The 24,985-nt window shown below is 47.2% G+C and overlaps 1 protein-coding gene across 5 annotated transcripts in view; it reads left to right on the top strand.

Annotated features, from left to right (window-relative positions):
* The window catches only part of OSGEPL1 (O-sialoglycoprotein endopeptidase like 1), a 440,031-nt gene that overhangs the window by 189,473 nt on the left and 225,573 nt on the right, over positions 1 to 24,985 (top strand). For 3 of the 5 annotated variants that reach the window (XM_069615644.1, XM_069615643.1, XM_069615645.1), the window contains one exon: positions 12,491 to 12,878. In XM_069615644.1, coding sequence (XP_069471745.1) covers positions 12,491 to 12,878 — 388 coding nt within the window. Of the gene's footprint in view, positions 1 to 12,490; positions 12,879 to 24,985 lie in introns of those variants that run through there. The other 2 variants (XM_069615646.1, XM_069615647.1) reach the window with 2 other exon arrangements.

The following is a 24,985-nucleotide window of genomic DNA, read 5'->3' as shown; positions in this document are numbered from 1 at the left end:
AAACCTGGTTATGGCAATCCTTTTTTTAGTTCATCAATGTATTGCCGATCGTTTTTTGTAAACGTAACCTGTTTTTGTCTGTTGCTTAGTCCGTTTGTTCGCCATTTACAGCGGGGTGTTTGGCCTAATCGTTCCATGAATAGAAAAGGAACAAACAACTCAATTACCCCTCTCTTGGTCCACCTTGATAGCTTGTCAGAAAAGAGAACGTATGGATATATTATCTATTTCACATATTCTCTACGAATCATGAATTGCCAAGTCAGTTGTACATAGTTAATACACATTTTATTCAAATATATTCATTAAAAAGAAAAGGAGTAATAAATGTTTTCCACAAGGCACTTAGTACGACCAAATTTAAAAAGGTTAAAAAAATATTCAATGCCAGATGATATTGGTGACTGTGATTAGTAGATGACATGAGTGGTACATCACATAGATCAATGCAAATGTTGGACAATTTTCACATTGCATTTTGAGGGGATCATTTCATCTAAGGAAGTTTGTTATTGCCCTTCTTTGATGAAAATAAAGATACGGGCCGATTCATGGAACAAACGTGCGCCGAAAATCTTGGCGCAAGCTAGCGCAAGAGTGAAAAAACAGGTGTACACGCACGTGTGCGATTCACGGAAGTCCCTGCACGTGTTTTCCTCACGATGTGCGCCAAACCCGTGCGTGGCGCACACGTCATTGCAACATCCTGAACGCCGTGCGCAATGCACACAGCGAATGTGCAGAACTTTAGCGCGCACACACCAAAAAGTGGGCGGAACACGGGGCGTCACGCGCGGAATGGGGACCAACGCGTGAAAAAGAAGGTGTAACTGGGGGAAGTACTGCAGGGAAATACACGGAACACCCACACGAACAACACGTATTCATGGAATTGAAAACGGGAAACCCGTGCACGGCATAATACACGCACAGGCCTAAACACGTCCGCCAAACGAAGGCAGGCGGTAGCGTCCCTGCGCATTACAAATGTGTGCGCAAACAACAATCACGTGCATACAGCTACATGAATGTCCCATTCTGTGGCCCCCTAGGAGAAGTGACGTGTCACGCACCCCATAAAACAAATAAAAACGGATAAGCAGCCCCTGTAGCCCACGTGCGTGTAAAAAACACGCAGTACGCTGTGGCAGCCAGGTACCCCAAAAATACGTACGCGATCAACACACAGGCTAGTATGACCAGAAGAAAAGGGGTACGTGACAAACAGGGACACCCGCAGTGGGAAAAATGGCGTGTGCGACTCACCGTCTGCCTTGCGTGTAGAAGAATAACGCGGAGCCAACACCCACCCGCTGTGAAATAATCACGTGTGAAACCCAATGCCTGGAAAACACACGCACTGCTTTTCACGAAATGCATGTGCAGGGCAATGGAAACCCACGTGGGACCCTCAACCCGTGCCAGGGAAACGCTCACACGCGTGTAACGTCACAGATGCGCTTACGCGCTAAGGGCCTTTCCTCAAATTACACACTGACGTGCAGCTTTTTCACGTGCCAAATCACTCCGTATCAAGCTGACCACGCTTCTGCCCAGAAGCCCATTTTCGTGCCCCCCCAGAGCCCCGGGCACGCTCCGACCTGCCATCTGCTGCTGCCTGCCTGCTGCCCACGTGCCCTGCTATTTGGTGCCTGCACGTCAGCCATCTGCAAGGGTCCAGTTGCGGTGTCCACCCCTGCTGGAACAGAAGACTCCCGACTGGTATACCATCGCTCCACAGCCCAGCCCCAGGACCCAGTTGCCCACCCACACCTGCCTCGGGGGTCGCCATGTCGGGGCAAACACCATTACAGACCACTGGCGACCCCCAGCCAGAGAGGCTGAGGGCTACCAGCTTCAGCAAGAAGGAAGTTGGTATCCTGGTGGAGCAAGTTCTGGGGCAATATGATGCCCTCTTCACATCATTGCGCGCCGACAAGGAAGGACGGGAGAGGATCTGGGAGGATGTAGTGGGTGCCATCAACGAGGAGGGGGTGGCACCCCGCGACATCAAACGCGTCCGGAAGCGCTGGGAGGACTTCAGGTCCAGGACCCTCACCAAGGCCCGGTGCCTTCTGAAGGCAGAGGATGCAGAGGGGTGCCGGGTCAGCCTGAGCAACATCCAGATGAGGGTCCTGGAATGCATAAACCCAGCGCTCCACGTCCAGATCCTTGAGAGGCAGACCCGTCTGGAGTTGAACGGTAAGTGGCCATGTTAGGCAGAAACCTGTGCAGTTCCCTTAGGGACCACTGCAAAAAGTTTGGGACTACAGGAGTTAGCAGTAAACCCAATTGGTAGCAGTCTGGACCACCCAGATTTACCTGGTAGCTGTGGCTGAGCAGTCGGACTTCTCTCAAGAAGAGTTAGGCAGTATACAGAGCATACACAATAGGGCAGGTAAACACAGTAGAACAAGCAAACACTGACCAGAGCTTTGGAGTAAAAGATATATAATTATTTATTTAAAAACACATCTATGAAAACACACTGGCACTAATATGAAGCAAGTTCAAAAACACAGTCACTAAAGTATATACACTCCCTTAAAAGAATATTAGACAAGTCTTAAGTAAAGCACCACTTATTTTCAGACAGCGGTGAGCGCTTAACGCAGATGGCACTCTAATAATTCGGTTTAAAAGGGAGAGAAAGGCAGAGCATAAATTGAAACAGATCCCAACACTTTCAAAAGAACACAACAAGAGAGGAAGGCAGAATCAAACCGTGAAGTTAGAGTTCAGAAAGCCGGATCCACTTTAAGAGGATCAGAACGAAATGTGCCTAAGGTCACACGGTTGAAAAGTGCACAAAAGTCTCAAAGGTTCAGAAAGAAGTTGGACCAAAAGAAAGGGACCAGTTAGATGGTCAAGAGGCCAGCCCAGTTTAGAAGGTTAAGGATTTACTGTCACCTAGTAGCAATCTAAGGAAAGGGAGGCCAGGCGGACACAGTACCTTAAAATGGTGAGAATACTCCAGCGGGGGCAGTTGTTCCTGGCAGCGGTTGAGAGTCGGTGCTTGGTCCGGCAGAAGAGAAGGTCTCGTCGGGGAGGAGAGCAGGAGGTCGTTGTGCTGCCAGGGAAGAAACCAGCCGTGGAGTTTCTTGATTCAATGGAGCGGTCCTATCTTTCGCGGTTCAGTGGTAAGTGGCTATCCGGTTGCCGGGGTGCTTGGCACGGGCAATTCTACCACTAGACGTCCTGGTAGGCGAAAAGGAAAGCAAACTGGTTGTCCCCACCAGCTCAAGGGGAAGAGACTCTCCGGCAAGAAGATCTCCTCTGTCGTCGGGAAGTGGTGAGACGGTTCAGCAGGGCTCCACCGGTGGTGTCGTCGTTGCAGGTCGGCTCAGCTTCTCCCTCTTCGGATTCTCAGGTCCTGTGGCGACTTCTGAAGTTCCAGTCTCAAAAGCCCTGCTTTTATGCAAGAAACCCCCATTCATTCAGCCTAGCTGTCAATCAAACATGCTAAGTGGTGAGCCGGCCGGCTCACCACTTGGGCCAATCACACAAGAGTGCGACTTGAGTTGCCACGGCAACTCAGTCCAAGGTGCCTAAACCCCCTCCCGCACCCCCTGTGGTACCCAGACAGAGTGGCACCACTTTTGGAGGCTTCTGTGGAGAAGCCTGCCAAAAAGTGGAACAAAGGGCTCGACTTGGGTTGGAGTCGCAGAAGAGAACACAAACGCCATTTTAGAATCGAGTTCTGGCAAAAAATACCAACGGGCGAATTATTATTAAATAAATAACCCTGCGGTATGTTCGGGGCTATAGGAATTAAATAATTAAAGTTGGTAGCCTCGAACAATGGGAAAATCCCATAGAGATATATTCGCGGTCGAATATAAAAAGTAGTATCCACTGCCACCAGCCAAAACTCGATCAGGGGGGACGGAGACGTGCCCCCTCGAATAACAGACCCCGGGGTAATCGAATTGCCCCGACCAGTACGTCCACAATATGATGGTTTTTACTGGTTACTGTTCATAATTTGGGACTAGTAAAGCCAATGGTGACTTTACATGCCCTGGGAGACAGTAGTCAGTCCCAGGGTATCGAGTCTATGGTGGGGTGTCACTATGACACCCCTGTGTCACCGCACTGAAGGTGCTGTGTAACACACATAGTAAAAACACATGAGACCCTATGGAGTAAAAGACCCCATAGCCCATAAAACACATTGGGAGTCAAAGGAACCCCCCAAATCATGTCCAAGAGTGTGAGGAAAAGAGTCTCACTCTTGGCAGGAGAAAAAAACAAACTCCAGAAATCCAGAAAAGCTGCTGGGGGACTGACTAGGTTAGGAAATTCGGCCTAAACAGAGAATTCTCTCTAACAGTCATGCATTGCTGTGTGAAACGGGGCATGTAGCAGTGTGCTGGTATTCATCTACTTGCCTGTATGTGTGACATAGGCCATGTATGGATGTGTGTGTGCAGGGACATCCTGGTGCTGCATGTGAGACCAGTCATGCGTGAACCACATGGATGGTGCATGTGTAACAATGCAACATGGGGATGAGCATGCAGAATGCACACATGAATGCATGCCTGTCTCTGTTCATGGACATGGATGGGGTGTGAGAGATGGGTGCTGCTGTCATGGACATGTATGGTGTACATGTCTTTGTGTCTGAGTAGCGTGTGTGACTTTGAAACGCCATGGATGCATGACACATGTCCGTGACAATGTGTTGAATCACTGATGCAGTCTAGTCATCCTTGCATGAGCCTCGGTGATGTCCGTGCATGGAATCAGTATGAACCATGATGCATGTGAGTTGAAAGACAACATTGTATGTTAATAGTTAATAGAGGCCCTTGGACATGGATGTAAATGTTGATTGCATGTGCCGTGCCTGTTTCTGCATGTGTGTTGCCTGCATTGACCCATGTGCTGTGGAGGGACATGATGGAAGTGACGTTTGACAGTGCCACTCATTTGCTATTGCTTCCTGTCTAGGGAACTATTGTACAGTACCCTGATGCTTGTGTTCTATCTCTCCCTCTACACAGCGTCGAGTGAAGAAGAGCGGAGACGGCACTGTGGAGCAAAGCGGCAGGGATGCCTCCACCGGCCGGCGACGCAAGGCCCAGCTACCCTCCCAGGAATTGCCGTCATCCAGGAGCAAGGGTACTGGTGCCGTGTCTGCCACTACGGCTGCAGTGGAAGGGGCGGGTGAGCCCCCACAGGGGCTTGCGATGGCGGAAGACGGTGCTGAGCCATCCAGGTTGGTGGTGTACACAGAGGAGGAGGAGGTCGCTACTGAGCCGCACATGGGGCCTGGTGGGGGTGTTACCACTGGTGCAAGTAGTGCAGTCCAGGGCCAGTCCAGGAGGCAGCACAGGTCGTCGCGAAGGGGCCTGTGCATGTCACTGTCCCTGACCCTGTGACTGCACCACCATGCACCAGCAGGGATGCCCCGTCCCAGGCCCGTCCGCAGGTAGGGAGGAGGCCCACGTCAACTGGTACTCCACTAAGTGCGGACGGGGAGACCCGTGACCCTGTGGTGTCCATCCTGATTGGTGTCGCGTTGCGCACGCGTGTCATTCGTGATGACGTGCGTGCTTCCTGGGGGAACCACGCACATCATCGAAGAGCTGCGTGCCAACGTGACCCAGTTGGGAGGTGCCATGGTCGGAGGGTTCCTACATGTGGCGGGCACTCTGGCGGCCCTCTCCTCCTCTGTGCAGATTATACGCCAGTCGTTCTCCGTGCCAGCTTGGTGGAGATCACATCCCTGCCACAGTCGGGAGTCGTAGGACCAGCAGGGGTGGACATCCCACCAACTGGAGACCAGCAGATGGAGGATGTGCCGGCATCATCAGAGGGGCAGGCATAGGCCGGAGGGCAGGAGGACCCTGGAATGGGAGTGTCTTCTGTGTGGTGGCGGTGGGGCCACCGCATAGATGCGGAGCGGCGGTGGGCGGAAGAGGCACGGCTCGCTATGGTCAGGGTGGAGTTCTCCATGCGCAGGGCGTTGAGGCGGGCTGAGTGCCTGGAGGCAACTCGCAGGGAGTTGGAACAGGCCATGACTGCATCCCTGCGAGACCTCGGGGACAGGGGAGAGGCCCGCATCCGGGACATCGACATGGAGTTCGATGATGCCCTGGCCCGGGACAACACAGAGTGAGCCGTAGGACTTACCCGACGCCATTGTATATAGTTAGTTAGTGTTATGTTTCATTTGTTTTTGTTTCATTTGGGGCGCTTGGACTATGCCCCACCTTTTTGTAGAAAGTTCTTTATTAGGTATTTTTTTTGTAGGTTTGATTTCAATGGTTGGGCTCATGGACCCTGGATTTGTTATTTGTATATAGTTGAACAGTGGATTTATCGTCATTTTTTTTTTTTTTTCACCATGGAGCAATGGATTTTACTTATTTCTTTCCCTTTGGATTTGCTTTGTTGGACGGAGACTTTGGACACATTTTCATTTGGATTTATTTGGATTCTGATTTAATTTTTTTCTCACTTTGGAACATGCAGCATTTTATTTATTATTTCCATTATTGTGTGTTTTCATTTGATTCACTGCATTTTGTGTTGAATACATTTTTGTTTCATACTTCAATGTGTGGTATTCTCTCATTGGTTTCATGCATGTCACGATGTGGGTTTTCCCATTCACTGGAACCCATTGTGTGTGACGGACATGTGTTGATGTACATACATGCCATTTGGGTTATTTCATGTAATGGGCATTTCAATGTGGGGTGTATGTAATACTTGGTTGGTTCTTTGAGCAGGGGTGGCAGTCAGTGGGATTGGGGTGGCCATGAGGGCCATGATTGTGGATCATGATGGCGTGTTGGGGGTGGACATGAGTCAGGGCCTGCTGGCAGGTGCCCGTCACTGCTGGGTGGCTGAGTGGGTGGGTGGACATGAGTCGGAGCCTGCTGGCAGGTGCCAGTCACTGCTGGTTGGGTGAGGGTGCAGGGGGAAATTTGTCGGTGCTCACTTGTGAATGGTGATGTGGGCTGGCTGGGAGGCCTGGGGAGGATGGGGAAGTTTCTCCTGGGAGGACACACACTGCCAATTCGCATTGGGGCACCCCAGGAATACACGTACCCTGCTCGCCCAGCGAAATCGCGTGTGGAACTCCACGCACACCCCCCCCCCAGAATAAGCGCAGGCAGCCCATCCACCCTCCCCATGCCCTGTAGGCAGCCCTTCACCCATGGGCATGCCCCGCAGGCAGCCCATCGACCCTGGGCATGCACCGCAGGCAGCCCACTCCACAGGGGGGACTTTCCCCACGTTTTACATGCGATTTCGCTGGCGCGAGTGGGGTATGTGTATTCTGGGGCATGCGCGTGGAGTTTTACACGCAATTGGCCTAGCGGGAGCAGGGTATGTGTATTCCGAGGGGTGCGTGGGGAGTTTTACACGTGATTGGCCTAGCGGGAGCGGGGTACGTGTATTCTGAAGGGTGCGCAGGGAGTTTTACACATGATTGGCCTAGCGTGAGCGGGGTACGTGTATTCCAGGGGTGCGCGTGGAGTTTTACACGCGATTGGCCTAGCGGGAGCGGGGTATGTGTATTCAGAGGGCTGCGCAGGGAGTTTTACACGCGATTGGCCTAGCGGGAGCAGGGTACGTGTATTCCGAGGGGTGTGCGTGGAGTTTTACACGCGATTGGCCTAGCGTGAGCGGGGTACGTGTATTCCAGGGGTGCGCGTGGAGTTTTACACGCGATTGGTCTAGCGCGAGAGGGGTACGTGTATTATGGGGCATGCGCCGGGAGTTTTACACGCATTTTCGTGGTTCGGGGGCTGTATGCTGGTACACTGGCCTTTGCGCCATGTACTGGATTTGTGCAATGTTTTTGGCGCACGGGGCGGGGTTGGGGGCGTAACTGGCGCTGGCAGGTGCCCGTCACTGCTGGTTGGGTGAGGGTGCAGGGGGAAATGTGTCGGTGCTCACTTGTGAATGGTGACATGGGCTGGCTGGGAGGCCTGGGGAGGATGGGGAAGTTTCTCCTGGGAGGACACACACTGCCAATTCGCATTGGGGCACCCCAGGAATACACGTACCCTGCTCGCCCAGCGAAATCGCGTGTGGAACTCCACGCACACCCCCCCCAGAATACGCGCAGGCAGCCCATCCACCCTCCCCATGCCCTGTAGGCAGCCCTTCACCCATGGGCATGCCCCGCAGGCAGCCCATCCACCCTGGGCATGCACCGCAGGCAGCCCACTCCACAGGGGGACTTTCCCCACGTTTTACACGCGATTTTGCTGGCGCGAGCGGGGGGTATGTGTATTCTGGGGCATGCGCGTGGAGTTTTACACGCAATTGGCCTAGCGGGAGCAGGGTACGTGTATTCCGAGGGGTGCGTGGGGAGTTTTACACGTGATTGGCCTAGCGGGAGCGGGGTACGTGTATTCTGAGGGGTGCGCAGGGAGTTTTACACATGATTGACCTAGCGTGAGCGGGGTACGTGTATTCCAGGAGTGCGCGTGGAGTTTTACACGCGATTGGCCTAGCAGGAGCGGGGTACGTGTATTCCGAGGGCTGCGCAGGGAGTTTTACACGCGATTGGCCTAGCGGGAGCGGGGTACGTGTATTCTGAGGGGTGTGCGTGGAGTTTTACACGCGATTGGCCTAGCGTGAGCAGGGTACGTGTATTCCAGGGGTGCGCCTGGAGTTTTACACGTGATTGGTCTAGCGCGAAAGGGGTACGTGTATTATGGGGCGTGCGCCGGGAGTTTTACACGCATTTTCGTGGTTCGGGGGCTGTATGCTGGTACACTGGCCTTTGCGCCATGTGCTGGATTTGTGCAATGTTTTTGGCGCACGGGGCGGGGTTGGGGGCGTAACTGGCGCTGCTGCAGGGTCGCTGCGCCACGGCTGCTTATGGATGTTAAAATCCATGAATACGCTGTGCACCGAAATGGGTTTTGGCGCACGCGGCTGGGGCAGACTGCCGCACGCGCACTCTGTGCGCCAGCCGCGTGCGCCACTTGTGCGCACATTTCTATGAATTATCCTGACAGTTGTTAATATGTCTCAAGGATGTCTACATATGTTTCAGCTGTCGAATTACATCAACACCATCCCTGGTGTTCTGCACGTCTTAGTATGGCCCTCTTCAGGACAGATGATTTCTTAATTAGTCGAATCAATGTTCAAAAAAGGTTCCCCAATAGGTCAGTTTGTCGAAAAAACTATGGAATAAATGACAAAGTATGAAGTTGTGTTTTAGTAATTGTTCTCACAAAAGACCTTTTTGTTTAAACTCGTTTTAAAAACACATACATGGCAAAAGTTTGTATATTCTGAGGCTAATCAGTTTATGTATATACATTCTACTGACCATGTCAGTATCTTGTGGTTGGACTGGAGCGTTATTGATTTTTCAGGAGATTTGCTTTTTTCCTGTAGATTGCGTAATGCAAATCCTTTGATAGATTCTGCCCTCCACGTGTTTAGAAGGTAAGTGATTTTGTAGGTTGTTGGGATATCTTCCTCAATTTTCTGCAATCTATTTCGAATTACTGCTTTTTTGCTACCTTTCTTGATGGTAGTCAGGCCTATTTATACAAGAAACCATATTGCTTCTGGTTACTCATCTGGTGATGGGTTGCACAACAGTTACTTTCTTATTTTTTATGTACTAACCTGCATATTTCTCCAAGAGTTCTGCAGGTATGGTGTTGTGTTACAGATTTTGACCGGCGCTGTGCCTTAGGTATTTAGGTCCACCTTGTGGTGTTTTTTCTTTTGCGTTTCACGGTTTGCACGCCTCACTGTTTCAATATAAAGGCGCGGTATCAGTAATGCATTTTGTTAAACCTGAGTGCATTTTACATGTTATATATATATTCTTTTTCCCTTGGCATGTGTCACGAAAAAGGCCGTTACAGACTCTAGAGGACGGAAAACACAGGCTCAGTGTTAATTCTTGGCTACTTAAATTCCTGAGTTTGAACGCGGTCGTTCGTTTTTGTCTGGCGTCGGGGCAGGAAAACTACTACCTCCTCGCGTCTTCTGCAGGATCGGGTCTGTTTCTTTCACTTGTTTTGGGACCCGGATTTTTGTGTTTCTTCTACATATCGTCTCATTCGGATGTGCGATCACGTGATCACAAACCCTACTGGCTGCCTTTGATTTAATCCTGGAAAAAAGGTCAGCCATATTGGACGTATTCCCTGCTGCAATTTAAACTTTATTTTTCATTCGCCTTTCTTTTTTACTTTAATGTTTGGTAGCACAGTTGGTTTTTCCTTGTTGTGCAATTGATTGTTTAATTTCAAAAGTGATATTCTTCGTGAGACACATTTTGCGTGTGGGTTTTTATGTGTCGAAAATGTAACATCATGGTCCATTGTTATATCCTTATTTTGCTTATATTCCTTTCGAACGTGATGAAGCTCTTTTTTTCTTTTTTCATTTTTTGGTGGCAACGAGTTTAAAATACCAAGTATTAGGTTTTACTGACTTTATCCACTTTTTTGCTTTTGTCTGACCTTTTTTCATAGTTCAAGATGCATAGGAACCAGATACCACAAGGCCAAAGAAAAGAATGATGGAAGCCCATATCAGTGCACATTTGATTAGATTTGATATAGGTCATTGTGGCCTATGTGTTAGTGTGGAATATATCCTAGTTATTCTAATCCTTCTGGGATATTTTGCATCATCCTTGAAGATGTTTTTTGAGGGATCTTTTTAAAAGAAAATACCCCATTCGACTGCTGAGTTCAAACCGTGTTTTACGGTGTCCAGATCAAAAATCCATTTTTGTTCGCATTTGCGGAGTGCTAAATCTCTGTCGCCCCCTCTTCTTGAGATCTGCAGTGCTTGAATTAAAAACCAAAACATATTGGTGGATTTATGTTTTAGGCGTTTGTAATGTGCCACCATTGGTTTATTGGGGATCTGATTTCTAATGCTTGATCTGTGTTCTCCTATCCGTTGTTTAATTTGTCGTTTAGTTTTTCCAATGTACAATTATTGACAGGGGCACATGATCGCATATACAACCCATTGGGAAGAACAATTGGTAAATGATGTAAGTTGCCAGACTTTCCCTTTGAGTGTGATCTTGAGATTCTTTGTGAGAGGGCAGACAGAGCAATTTGCTGCATTTAAAATGTCCTGTCTCTGGTGGTAGTTACCATAATGTTCTTTGTGTATGCGATTTTCGGGTTTCTTTGGGGCAAGTGTGGACTAAGCTATCTTTCAAGTTCTTTTGTCTTTTCAAGGCGAACCTCGATGTTGCTGGATTGAAGTCTTCTGTTTTTATTATATGCCAGTTTTTTATCACCAGCTTTCGCAGGCTATGACTGGTGGGGCTAATCGTGGTTACACATGTTATTTTCTCAGTTGTTGTTCTATTCACTGGATTTAAACATAGGTCACGATTTCTGTTTTTTGCCCTATTGTACGCCATGTTTATTTATTTTTTCTGGTAGCCTCTTTGCTCCAGGCGTTGTTTTAGTAGTTTTCCATGAAACCTATAGTCTTCTAGGTGTGTCCAATTCCGTCAGACTCTAATCTAATCGTTCCATACATCATTTTGTAAAGCGCTCGGATGCAACCGTACCACATTCGCACTATAAAATAACCATTAATAAATAAATAAATGCATTGCCCAAACTGTTGGATTGCCAATGCTTGTTTAACAAGTGGCCAGTATCAGCCTTGACAAATTGATATTAAACATGTCTTAGCCTCACAAAGATCTTCTATGTAACATTTTTCTTACTGTTTATTAACATTCTTTCAAAAAATGAAAGTGCTCTTTGTTTAGCTAACCTAATGCTGTATATATATCCCCTCATCCGACGCTGTTTTCTGTTGGCAAGTGATCATCTTTTGTCAGTGTTTGAGCGAGCAGAAAGCAGTACAAATACTCTCAATTCTCCGCTAGACGACTTTGTATAATTTGACACTAGCCTGCAGGAATGTGCACTTTGCCTCTGGCTAGTGTGCCCATGGTAAAATGAAACCCATAATAAGACAAACTCAAATAACAGGAACATCTAGTTTTGCCATAAATGTGAATTTTCCCGACTAATGACAGTGTAGATTTTATTTAAGAGGCCGAGGCAAATATTAACCTTTTTTTTAAAAACAAAGAGCCAACGTTAGTTCACGGTTTTCAGTTCTGCACTTGTTTGAGCTTTTGCTTATATCACTTTGGATATTTTCTAATCGTAGTTGAAAGATTTATTGCAGCGATTTGAGGTTCTTCTAATGTTTGTAGTCCGATTAAAACATTGTCCTGATATTCTCAATCCTCAGAGGAGCTGGATATTATCTTCACTAGAATGTTAAACTGAGAGGGTTTCTACATAATCAGCAGTAATTGGTTGGCTCTAAATCTGCTTTTTTAGGTACTTTTCCCAGTGGAATGTGGTTCCGTACCTTGTGTGCACCTTTGATGATATTTGAAAGTTAGGCAAGCGATGGATAATGTTAGTCTTGAGGCTTACTGTACAATCCTATGGTAAAAGGAAAACCTTTTCACATGTTTTTCTTTTTCCAGAACAGGTGGCATTATCCCTGTAATTGCTCAGCAACTACACAGAGAACACATTGATCGGGTTGTAAATGAGGCGCTCCGGGCCAGTCGCATTACTGCACATGAGCTATCTGCTATTGCGACCACAGTTAAGCCAGGACTTTCTCTGAGCCTGGGAGTTGGACTGGATTACAGTTTAAAGTTGGTGGAACTATATGAGAAACCTTTCATTCCTATTCATCACATGGAGGCACATGCGCTTACAGTCAGACTGATGGAACCTGTGGACTTTCCCTTCTTGGTGCTTCTAATCTCTGGTGGTCACTGTCTACTTGCCATTGCTCGAGGAGTGTCAGACTTTCTGCTTCTTGGGGAGTCTTTAGATGAATCACCAGGGGAGACTTTTGACAAGGTGAGTTTAAACAGTTGATAAAGAGCACATTTTGTAATGCATGCTGTTCAACTCTTAAGAGGCAGCAGTGTGTTATAAGACAACAAAATATATATATTTTTTGTACTTTTGTATTTTTGTCAATGAACACCAACCATGCAAGTTTTAATACCTTTACAACCGACCATGTTAATTGAGGAGTACTCTGCATACTTTGGGAGACAGCCCCAACGTTTCTTATATTTATGCTTGTTATGTGGCCCCCTAAAGGACACTTTTTTTAAAGGTTTAATTGTGATTTTGGTTTGCAAAATATAAACCTTACACAAAAAAGATTACATTTTTGAATTTTTTTATAGCATATACATACAGAAGATATTAACAGGAGAAACAAGGCACACACAATAATAAAGCAAACTACTGCACTTTACAGTCCTTCTGCAATCATCTCAAACACATCCATGAAAAATCTATAAAGTGCCATAATTAACGAGTCACTATCCCCCCACATGAGTCTCGATCAAAACATGCCACCCGGCTAATAGAACACTCAGGTGCTACAGATTTGAAATGGGAAGTTCTGATGTCAGTCAACTTTGGGCATTCCAGGACTGGATGCTTTAGTGTTTCCAAGTAGATGAACGTTTGCAAAATGTACAGTTTAAAGACCAGTCTACTCCTGTTTTCTTCCAACTATCCAAACGCTCTAGAGTTGGCAGCTGATTGAATCAAAAACGTATGTAAAAGCTGCAAACCTTATTACATGGAAACATGTAGATGTACTTGGGTAAACTGTCTTTTCTCCTATGAAATTCCGCATACTCAATATAAGTATGGGAGCAAATCAAATGTTCGGTTGTTTCTGACCAATACAGAACACATCATTTAGACTTTGTTTTAGATGGTCTCAACACAAGCTCTTCCGCTGATAGCTTCCAGTTTTGTCATCCTCTCCCCAAACGAATTTACAAAATGGTCTCAGCTCTTATTATTTTCCCCAAATCCAAGTATAGAGCGTTCATCAGAGGACTAATTATTTTTGCGTAGCATGCCAATTGTCTCCAAAGGACCCTATATTGAAGTGAGCTCAATCCCAACTCGTGTCTGATGACCACATTATGGATAGATTTCGCCAGACCCAGTGTTTCATTCCAAATAATGCCGTCTAAATACAGACCCAGGTCAAACAAAATCATGTCCAGGCCATAAAGAATAGACAGTTCACCTTGGCCAGGTAGAAACGGATGGCTGGGAGAAGCGAGTACTTGCACAACTGATTATGTATTATTTTTTGCTGGGAAATCAGAGGACGGGATATAGCCCTCTGTTAGGGAGAATTCTCAGAAATGTGCCAATTGCCTCCACCTTAGAGACCCCCAGCAACTTTGCTGGATTTCGACGACTTGATTTTTTTAACCTAGAGAGAGTCTGACACTTTTTTCCCACTCTCTCATGTATTTTAATGTGACTTCTGACCTTTTGTTTCTTTTGGTTGTGGAGTCTGACAAACTCCAGAGGCATCATCTTTTACATTGTGTCACACAGCAACTTCAGTGCAGTGGCACAGGGAAATCTGTTAGATTTCTCCAAGGTTTAAATACCTTCTCTGGGATAAACTACTGTTTCCCAGAGCAGTAAAGTGAAATTGACTTTACTTACCTTTGTAACTTTCTAGACCCAGTACACACTATCTTACAATAGGGTGCTGGAGGGGCTACCTAGTATCCCTTTTGTCTAGCTTCTCGTGCAACAATTTTGTTACCCTTTTCTCACTGAATGGCTGGTGCCAGTGGTTTCATTTTAACTATCGTCATGTGCATTTACCGCGGGCTGCGTTCACAGCTGCAGTAAAGCACCCAGGGGTGCCATTTTTGTCAAAATAGCCCGGTCGTCTTTTTTTCGCCATTTCTTTGTGGAAAGGTCCTTCTTCAGATTTACCCTGCGGGCCAGTCCAGGTTTGGTCCCATTGTTTGCTTTGTCTTTGGCAGGATTCACGAGTGAAGCCCGCCTCTGGCTCCAGGGTGTCTGGGGTAGGCAAAAAGTGAGGGAGGTGCCCGAAACTCCCTGTGCTAAGTCTTCTAGGAGACCCAAATGCACTCTGTAGTGATTGGCCAGCTGACTGTCCAGCAAGGACAGCCACCCTGCTGGGTGATTGACAGCTAGGTTGAAATTAATGGGAGAGAACTGAATAAAAGGCAAGGCTTTAGATTTGGAAGACAGAGTCGACCACTGGACGAAGGAACCGAATGAGAACTTGAAGAGGACTCCTGCAACTCATGGACCGTTGGTTTGCCCGGTGAAGCCCTGCTGCTCTGCTGAATCTCCATATTTGTATCGACATAGAAGCCCCTGAAAGGACGACTTCTCCCCTTGAGTTGGTGGGACCAATCAACCCCAAAGTAAGCCACCTGGACATCCTTCTCGGAGCTGGTTGAATTTCCACAGAGTTGCTGCTGGAAACCGTATAGCCAAGGAGAGGAACACCAGATTGTGTGCGTTGCTTTTAAGCTGGCCTAGAGCTTCAGCAAGATCCTCCGGACTCCCAGGAAGCAGGACTGACCGAGCCTGAGCCCCCTCAACAGAGTGCGGGACCCCAGAAGCAAGGAAAGCCCATCTCGACAGCCAGCAACCGCGGTGTTGCTATTTGCGGTAGACGCGAGGAGCTGAAACACTGAACAGCCACTGATTTGAAGATTGCCGGTTGCGAGCGGTGACCGTCCCATTGCAGTGCAGAAGTCCCCAGAAGTCCTCCCTCTTGTCCCCACGTCTGAGGCCCAGGAACAGTGAGACCTGCAGAGCTGCACAGGAACCAAAGCCATAAACTGCACTCTTTCTTCAATTTAAAGGTACTGTACAAAAGTCTGAGAGAACTTACCTCTTGCTGTAGAGTTGCTTGCATCTTCTACCCCTCACAAGCCTAGCGGCTTGTGGCCCTACATTTGATCCTGCTTTTCTTCAAAGACTTCTAAAACATTGTGCAAAGACTTCTTTACATACCTACCAGAAGTGCTTCATCCGATATAAGACTTTTGCCCATTGACTTTGGCCTAGCCTGTTATACTGAATGACTCTGCTGTGGGGATCCAAAAGTGTTTGCCTGCTTAGGAATATTTGTGGTCTCTTGTTGTTCTAATAACCTTTTCCTTTTACCAACTTATAACAGTATTTCAAATGCAAACAGTAAGATATTAATGTCCCCAGCACCCTAGCTATTCAAGTCACCTGAGGGTGTAGGTTGTGTCTGTGGGTCATCCCAAAAGGGTCTTTTCTGATCTAGAAACTAAGAGTTACAGTATTGAAGTGTATTAGTCTGTTACTATTATATTGCTCCCTTCTGAAGAAGGCTTATTCTAACTGACTGATAAATAAATTAATAATTGTTTATTCAGGAAACCTTGAGTGTGTGTTTATTTGAATACTTGTCCCTGTGAATCTCTGTGTAACTCCCCTACAGCTCACATTGAACCCTCGCGAGATAAGCCTGGCTGCTCAAAACGCTACCAAAACTATGTAGTACAAGCTTATACCCAAGGTTGGGTTTCCTATACCTGTAGCCAAAGTTGTTTGTAGGGTTCGCAGAGGGTACTGTATACAAACTTTGCCTAACACTCTCAAGGTGTTCTTCCACTCTCTATTAGTTAAATTGTATCCCAGGTATCTAATAGAGGGGACTGTTTCCAACCTCTGGTCTCCCACCAGCCAAAATATGGTCTTTGGTCTGAACGTACTAGTAAAGATAACTTTTCGATTTACATTTTTTTACCATTTACCAGAAGATTTTCTGCTGCATATTGAAAAAAAGATTACATTTCCTATGTAGCCCGATATGTGTTTTATCGATAAAGATCAGGTCATCAGCAAATGCCAGCCAGTCGAGCTTAAGGTGACCCAGCTTGACCGGGTAGGTAGTGTCGGGTGACCGTAGACCACCAGTATCTGAGATATGTGCATTGAAGAGGGCAGGGTGCAGGGCACAGCCTTGCTTTAGGCCAATAAAGGTCTGAACCGGTCCGGATATCATACCCTCCCCTATAAGCCTTACCCTAATGGGGGTCCCATGATGTAAAACTGCAAGTAATTGAACCAATTTCCATGGCACACCCCAAGCCAGCCATTTGTTCCAAGTCTTTCTCTATTGACCCTATGAAAGCTGCTGCTCGTATCCAAAGTCACCATATAAGAACTACTAGTGGCACCTTTTTTAATGGCTGCTTTTAAATGTGGCGTAATTATTGCATTTACAGCAGTTGCCATCCACGGTCTAAATCCAACCTGAAAGCACGCAATTACACCCAGATGCGTCAACCAACCTTTCAGGTCCCTTAAAATAAGAGACGCAAACAATTTGTTCGTATCCAAAAATTGCGATTGGCCTATACTTACATGGGTCATTAATATCTCCCTTTTTATATATGGCGAGAATAATAGACTCCAACCATGTCTCCGGTATCTGGTGAGTTCCAAAAATTGAATCAAACCGCACTTTTAGGAGACTCACCCAGAGTTTGGGGTCACTCTTAATAACAGGATCAAGGGCGTTTGGGCTGGGGGGTTCTAGACTCCTTTGCTTTTGTGATTGCAAAAGCAATGTCATCTGCATCCCACTGACAGGCTCACGGGACTAAAGGCCCTGCTATTCTATTGTCCAGTTGGGTGGTCTTTGTTGGTTTTGTATACTTAAGAGAAAAAGTCCTTTAATAGAGGGTCTGGTATGGGACAAGACATATTTGCTCTCGCACAGCCCATCGTATTATTCGCAATGGTCCAAAATTCAGGTGTATTGCTCTTGTTTATTTTTTCTAAAATCTCCCGATTATCATTATTATGCATTTGCATCTTCAGTGTCTTGATATCGTTTTTTTTACCTTTGATGGATGTACATCTTTCTTGTCCTTTATATTGCTAATGGAAGTTGTTCATGCAAAAGATCTTTCTAATGGATTTGTTTGGCCTCCGCGACCCTAATATCATATGTATGGGCATATTGTTTTGGCCCGAATCTTGCCCTTCTTCGCTAATGTCTTTAGACACTACAGTAATATAGTTCCAAATCTTACTGCAGAGAATAGGCAAGTTAATGATTCCGCCTTAGATGTTCCCAAGGTAATTACTCCCCACAATATTTTCGAGAAAGACCAACATGATAAGTTCAATTTTACAGTACGGCCACACCAAAGATACCATAGCTATGTAAGGAACAAAAACATGGAATTTGACTGGCTAGTGTAAACTTAAGGGCTACGTGGTCACTCAACAATAAATCAATAATAGAGATTGAGCTACATAATGGATTAAATCCTAGGGATACATAAGTGATCAATCCACGGGGAGACCTTGCCTCTGTGCCACGTAGAGATCTTCATATCGTCAGATACCATCGCTGGAGAACATAGATCCAATCCCCTGCCCTGCATATAATAATTTCAGTCAATACCTTGATTTATTGAGCTCAAGGAAACAGACAAATGGCTGGCTGCAGTATATTATATTTGGCACACTCAGCATTAAAGTCTCCTCCTAAAATGATATGGTGTGAGTGGCCTTCTTCTAGCTAGTTGTTTATAGTTTCATCCAGGGCTGCTTGCATCAGGAGACTTGATGACTTAGTTAAAGGTTTATTATCAGAAGTTCCGCCCTTGGAGATTCCCTAATCAGCCCAATAGCCATGAGATTTGCATTATCAGTAGGAATCTCATGGTGCGTTGCCTTGATATCTAGGTCAATTGATTTGATATAGCCGAACCTCCAGAGGGATGCCCAGAAGTTCCTCTAGTAGACATTTTATTATAAGTTCGATATCCCTTCAACTCAAGATGTTGTACTGCCATGGTTTTGTGGAACATCAACACATATTTGTACAATAAAAAAAATCAGTCACTTGGAAGGCTCTTGATAGATTATTGTATCCACAAACATTCCACAAGGCTATAGATAAATGCACCGAGCAAAGGTGCTTTTTACCACTTCTGGTATTTGTGAACATTTTAATTGCAGCCTCCAACCAGGACAAGTCCTGTGCTGTTCCTGGAATTAGAGTTGGCAGTAAGATATTGCCCGATGTGTTGGTTTTGTTATCCGATGACTGATTGATTACCTGGTCATTGGACCCTGTTTTTTGGTTAGATGCAGAGGCCAAAGGAAATGATGAAACGTCTGTAGTGCTATCTAGATCATATAGATCAAAACCCAAAGTTGTAAGGGTTGATCGCTTATCCAGGTCAAGCCAGGTGACTTTGTTGAAATAAAAGTGGTATACCAGATGATCATTGCCTTGGCCTGGAAATGCCACGTAATCAATGTCACTCAAGTGTAGTGCTCGGAGAGCAGGAATAGCTTGAAATATGTCCACAAGTCTTCCTCTGTTCATGTTTAAATCTCCATTAATGAGCTTAATATTTTCCATCCAGTAATTTTTATAACTTTCAAGTTTTTATTAGATCGTTCGGATGCATGCAGATTTGGAGGCATAACCAAAGTCGTAGGCTTGCTTGGCTGACCCCCTGTACCATAGGCATATTCAGGCGTTGCTGGTATTGCACAAATGATGGAATTTACACATTGCGAAGTAGTCGCAACAGTGTCTTCCACCCCTTGAACAACCAAACAATTACTGGTCAATCCAGTGTAATTTAAGACCAAATCTCTTGTCGGTCTCAGAAAGGTGTTAGGAAGCGGGGGCAAGTCCCAGGCCCCTCAGCGATTCCAGGTGCAGTGATTGTAGGAGGAGATATAGTGATGAAGATCGGAGAATGGAGGGGGGTCTTACCTGTAGAAGCTGGATTGCATTTGAGTTATAATGGATTTCCCTATTGGTATCACGTGTGTAATGAAGCTCCATTTTAGAAGTTAGATGCCATTTTGAAACTGAGGCCCAGTGCCATGGCTATGCTAGTACATTTACATTCGGTCCTGAGGGTTAGAAGGGTATACGCGCAGTCTTTGCTCACAGCCGTGGTAGATTTGCATAATGTTCATTTCTTCAATACACACACATAGAGCCTCATTACAAGCTTGATGGTAGAAAATCGGAATTACTGGCATGCCGGTGCTACCGTGTCCGTGCGGCACTGCTGCCGGAATCAAGGGTTGATTCCGTGTCAGCGTGCACGCGCATTCCGGCATGCTGGAAACGGTAGCACCAGCATGCCAGTAACACCACCAAATGGTCCCAAAACCCCCCATACCGGCAGCCTCGCTGATGCTGACTCCGATTCAGCCTCCACGCTCCCAGACCTACCGGCACCGCTGTTACCGGCACCGGTATTACCGTGACCGGAAATAACATGATCGCCAGAACAGGAAATGTACCGGTGGCCATTAACAAAACACAATCCATTGCAATCCTCAGTGCACAGGAGTCAGAGCCATATCCAAAGCACAGACAAAGTTCCCCAGACATGTCCTCAAGGCAACCAGCCGCACAGAGGCGCAAGCCACGTTTCAGCAAAGCTGAACTTAACATGTTGGCAGACACGCTAGTGGAGAACTCAGAAGAAGTCTTCTGCAGTGATCTATGCCGGCAAACCCAATCAAGGAAAGAGGATATCCGGGAGGAGGTGACCCGGAAGGTGTCAGCGGTCAGGACAACCCCCAGAACAGCCAGGGACTGCGGCAAGAGGTGGACGATCTACCTCTCTGGGTGCTTAACTTCCTTGCCGCACAGTGCACCTAGGGCACGCCACAGGAGGCGGACCTGCATCACCAATCAAACTCCAGGTCTAGGAAGAAACCTGCAGCAGCATCCTGCACCTGGAGGCTATCGAGGGAGTTGGAGATGCGGAGGCTGGAGGAGTCACATCTGATGAGGCTGGTGAGTCCCTGTAAGCCCAATGTCGGATCACACACCTTATAGCCTCAATACAAATGAGTAGGCCAACATGTCAAGTATGTCATACTCAAGGCCAGTACAGCCCTGCTGGCAGTCAGCCTGGTTGCACACATCCAGATAGAACGTGCCCACAACCCACATCCATACACCACTCGCACATCACACAGGTCCCCTGTATCACCCCCACAAGATGCACCTGCAGGCACTCACACATCCCCCTCACACTGCACAACTGCTGTTGTCACTGCCATGCTACCACATGCCCAAACTCAAGTCCGTGTCAAGCACCTCCACCACCAGCAAATGACGAGATGCACACATCAATGATGCATGTGGCCCACTTGTCCCATCCACCATTTCCCATCCCGCTAAATCATCAACGCAATGACTGCGGTAGGCAGCAGTCGCATGTGTCACACATCCGTGTCACAATCGGACACAACACTGTCATACAGCTTGTGTGACACACCCATAACACCCAAACCGGAAAACACCAGTACCCCTGGCAACAGCCATTGCACACACCACACATGCACCCACACAGCATCCCCGACACACGCATGTGTGCACCATGCCATGGCCACCACCATGGCTATGCCAATGCACATACATCGGAAAGTACGAGCACTTATGTCTGTCTGATGAATCCACAACCATTACTGATGCCCTGCCTTTCTGACCCACACAGGCACATGATCTGGCAATGAGGCAAACAGCCGACCACATCTAGGAAAACCAGGTCACGCAGCTCCCAGACAACCACTACCTCCACCCAGGATTCAAATACATCCACCAGCAGACAGGACCGGGCAACTACTCCTGCCGCCCAGACACCACCCGACCAGAATACATTTGGTGTCAAAACAAGTCATGACGGGACATTGATCTTTCAGTGTGAGTGCATTTATTCAAGTATAGTGCACAGTACCCAGTGTGCTAAATGTCCTGTGCCGTGTGTGTAACAGGTGTTCAAAAGTAGTGATCAATAAGTTTACCATGTGTGGCACGTACACCCATCCCATCACAGCGTTGACCAATAACCTCCTCATCAGCCTATGGTGGCAGCATGTCCATGTTGGATGGTAGGGGGACGTTGCGCCATATGCACAAGTTGTGCAACAATGGCACATGCAAGCACACTCTTTCCAACCTTTTCAGGGGTGTACATCAGCGCGCACCCAGATCTGATGAGGCAGCGTAACCTGGCCTTCAACAGGCTGAAAGTCTGCTCAATGGTGCAGCGAGTATGGCGTGGATGTTGTGTGGTTGCCTGACGGGGGTCAATAACCATGGCTTCAGGGGATATCCAGCATCACCTGCACGGGAGCAACAGAAAGTGTACAAGTCGTTTTCCTGGTTACATCATGTTGGCACAGGCTGTATAGTGTACATTTGAGACAAATAACATGCACAAGCACAATTATGTTTAGCTCTCATTTTTTATATTTCGTGTACCAGATAGGGCACTTGGTCAGTATGCATGTGGTGGGTTGGGGGTTTTGTGCAGTTGCATTCACATGGACCATTCATACACTACTTGAGCCACATCACTTCTCGAGAAGTGACACACATGGAATTGATGTATGTCAGTTATGGGTCACAAATCATAATTTACTAAATGTCCATGTAGCACAGTGCCCTTAGCATTACCATGTTGTGCAGGTGTGATTTAGTGGTACGAAGGGTATGCAGTCTTCATGAGAAATTCTCTATATAGAATTTCCTGTGTCGTGACTCGCACATATGGATGTAATGTGTGTGTGGTGAGGTCTAGTATGTTCAAAAGGGGGAGGGTATTTAGGGGTAGGAGGCGTTGGTTGGGGGTAACTCTAATCATCATATATTTGAGATGATGGATCTTTCAGTGATTTCACATTTTGCAAGTTTCAGTTTGAATGCATTGATTTGTACAGTATCCGTAATGGAGACATGTATCCGGTACTAATAAGCTAACTGTACCAGTCACGGGTGTGCAGCAAGAAGATGTTTTGAGGGTGGTAGCCTATGCATCCTGTGGCTGTGCATCATGAGTTGTTTGCTTGGCTGTGTTTTTGCTTCTTGTTGTAGTCACAATGGCGTGGTGCATTCTGGTACATGTAGTTTTTAGGAGGTTGGTGTACGGAATAGATGTAGTTATGTATGCACTGTATATTCATCATAAATGGTGACACGGCTGTCAAGGCCTTCCACTCTGGCATGATACTACTGTGTTGCGCCTTGGCTTAAACCTACACACTTGCACATTTCATGCACTCACAACGCTGAATGGGGTCCTGAGCACTTCAATGTTTGCGGTTTACTGGTCTGACAATTGTTAGTACGATTTCAACGTGCTATTATTCTTTGTCTACCTTCCCCATTTTACACCCTGTGCAGCCTCTGTGCACCTTCACAGGAGTTTATTAATTGTTTCAGAAAATTTCAGTAGGATTAATGATTGTTTAATGCATGCAGTGTGCACATCTGCTGGTCATGGGTGTCCTACTGAAACATGAGTCAACACAGCACATGGCCTTGTAGTTAGCCTCACCCAGCTGCCAGCTATGCTATGCTGGTTACTGCCCCCCACCAATTCAGCACAGCACATGCCCGTGTAGTTGTACTCACTGAGCAGCCATATATAATGTCCAGCGTGTCGTGCCATGTACCGAGGCAGTGTGGAGTTCCGCCACACCATGGAGTCATGTGTTGAGCCAGGAAATCTTGCACAGCAATGGGTGATGAGGTGGCGGGCATCACACACCATCTGTACGTTGAGTGAATGGTACAGCTTCCTGTTGCGGTACACTACCTCCACAGCATGCCTGGCCACCAGCTCCACATGTGTGCAGTCCACCGCACCAATGACATTAGGCATGCCTGCAAGCGCATGGAATGCTATTTTGGTGGCATTCACCTCGTCAGCAGTCCGGGAGAAAGTTGATGTGGTCCCGTACGTGACACAGGAGTGCATCAAGCACCTGGAAGAGCACACGGGAGAAACAGGGTTGGGAGATCCCATGCAGCTGCCCACTGTATGCTGATTTGTGCGTGTGGCAAGAATGTGTAGCACAGACACTACCTTTAGCAAGGGGGGATGGCTGTACGGATATTTGAGGTTCACCAGGTTATGTATCAGGTCCACAATGGTGGTGATGTTTGCCCTGTTTAGCGGGTACAGGGTGTGAATCTGACCGGGGGTGAGGTTGAATGGGGTGGCCCTTAGATGAAGGATTGGTGGCTGCCTGCGGGGTACAACCTGCTGCACATTGGGTATTTGCTGTGCCATGATGGCCCTCATTCGCCTCATGCTCCTCTGCTGCATCCTCTGCCTCACTGCCTCTTCAATTAATAGCTCTGTAGGCATGGCCTCCAGGTCCCGTACTGCTACAGCTACTGCTAGCATAGTGGTTTTGGAAGGGGTTTGGGATGTGGGAGTGGTCCTTTTGTGCAGTGGCACAGCCCATTGGCACCACCTGTGCTGATTTTGAGCACCTGTGGCATGGTTCTACACACCAGAATCCACTTAACGCCTGGTCCGCGATGCCAGTGTTTCCGGCATTGTTTTCACATTGTTACCAGCATGTCCGTGCAGCTCGGGATGTGCACTTACGCCGTGCCGGTATCTCGGGCAAGGCTGCCGCCTGTCTCTGCAGATACCGGCAACGGTGTTGCCGGATGCGGTGGGTCACTTTCGATGCCTGTGTTACTGGCATCTTGACTCAGACTATGCTGGTCTGGAAAAAGGTGCCAGTACAGATAGACCGGCACCGTTATTTCCGGTCCGGCATACTTGTAATGAGGCCCATACAGTTCTTTATTACGTCTTATCAGTAGTGCATGCAACCCATAACGAATGTGCCCTGCAAGGCCAAGAGAGGGTGGGAATAGGTATCTGAAGAGTTATCCACGAGAAAGGGGGGTGAGGGTGTTGGGCCTCACCATCCAGATCTATAAGTTGTAGCGGCTCGAGACCCCTAAACCCCAGAAGTGAACATTTATGTACACTGACAAGCCCAAGACCCCTGGTCATAAAACTGTAAAGTGACCAATTGAACAAGAAGATCAGAGAGTGGGTGGGAAAGTTGCAGAGGTGCCGACATTTCTGGGATTGGAGCGGGTGTTCACGTACTTCTGAGAAAGTTATCACGATCTCCAAAAAATCTGCCTTGTTCATGTGCTTGATACCAGGTGCACTGAGAAGCTAGGAAATAATGACTTGTATAACTAAAATTGTCAATTGGGGCCACTGTGTCCGATGACAGAAGATGAAGATCCCCATGTGGAAAAAGATGGACAGAAGATACTGGGACCAATCTCC

The sequence above is a fragment of the Ambystoma mexicanum genome, chromosome 9 (assembly GCF_040938575.1).
Source record: "Ambystoma mexicanum isolate Mex_15411 chromosome 9, UKY_AmexF1_1, whole genome shotgun sequence".
NCBI lineage: Eukaryota > Metazoa > Chordata > Amphibia > Caudata > Ambystomatidae > Ambystoma > Ambystoma mexicanum.
Note: the sequence above shows the minus strand (reverse complement) of the source record. Positions and strands in the feature narration are given on the sequence as shown.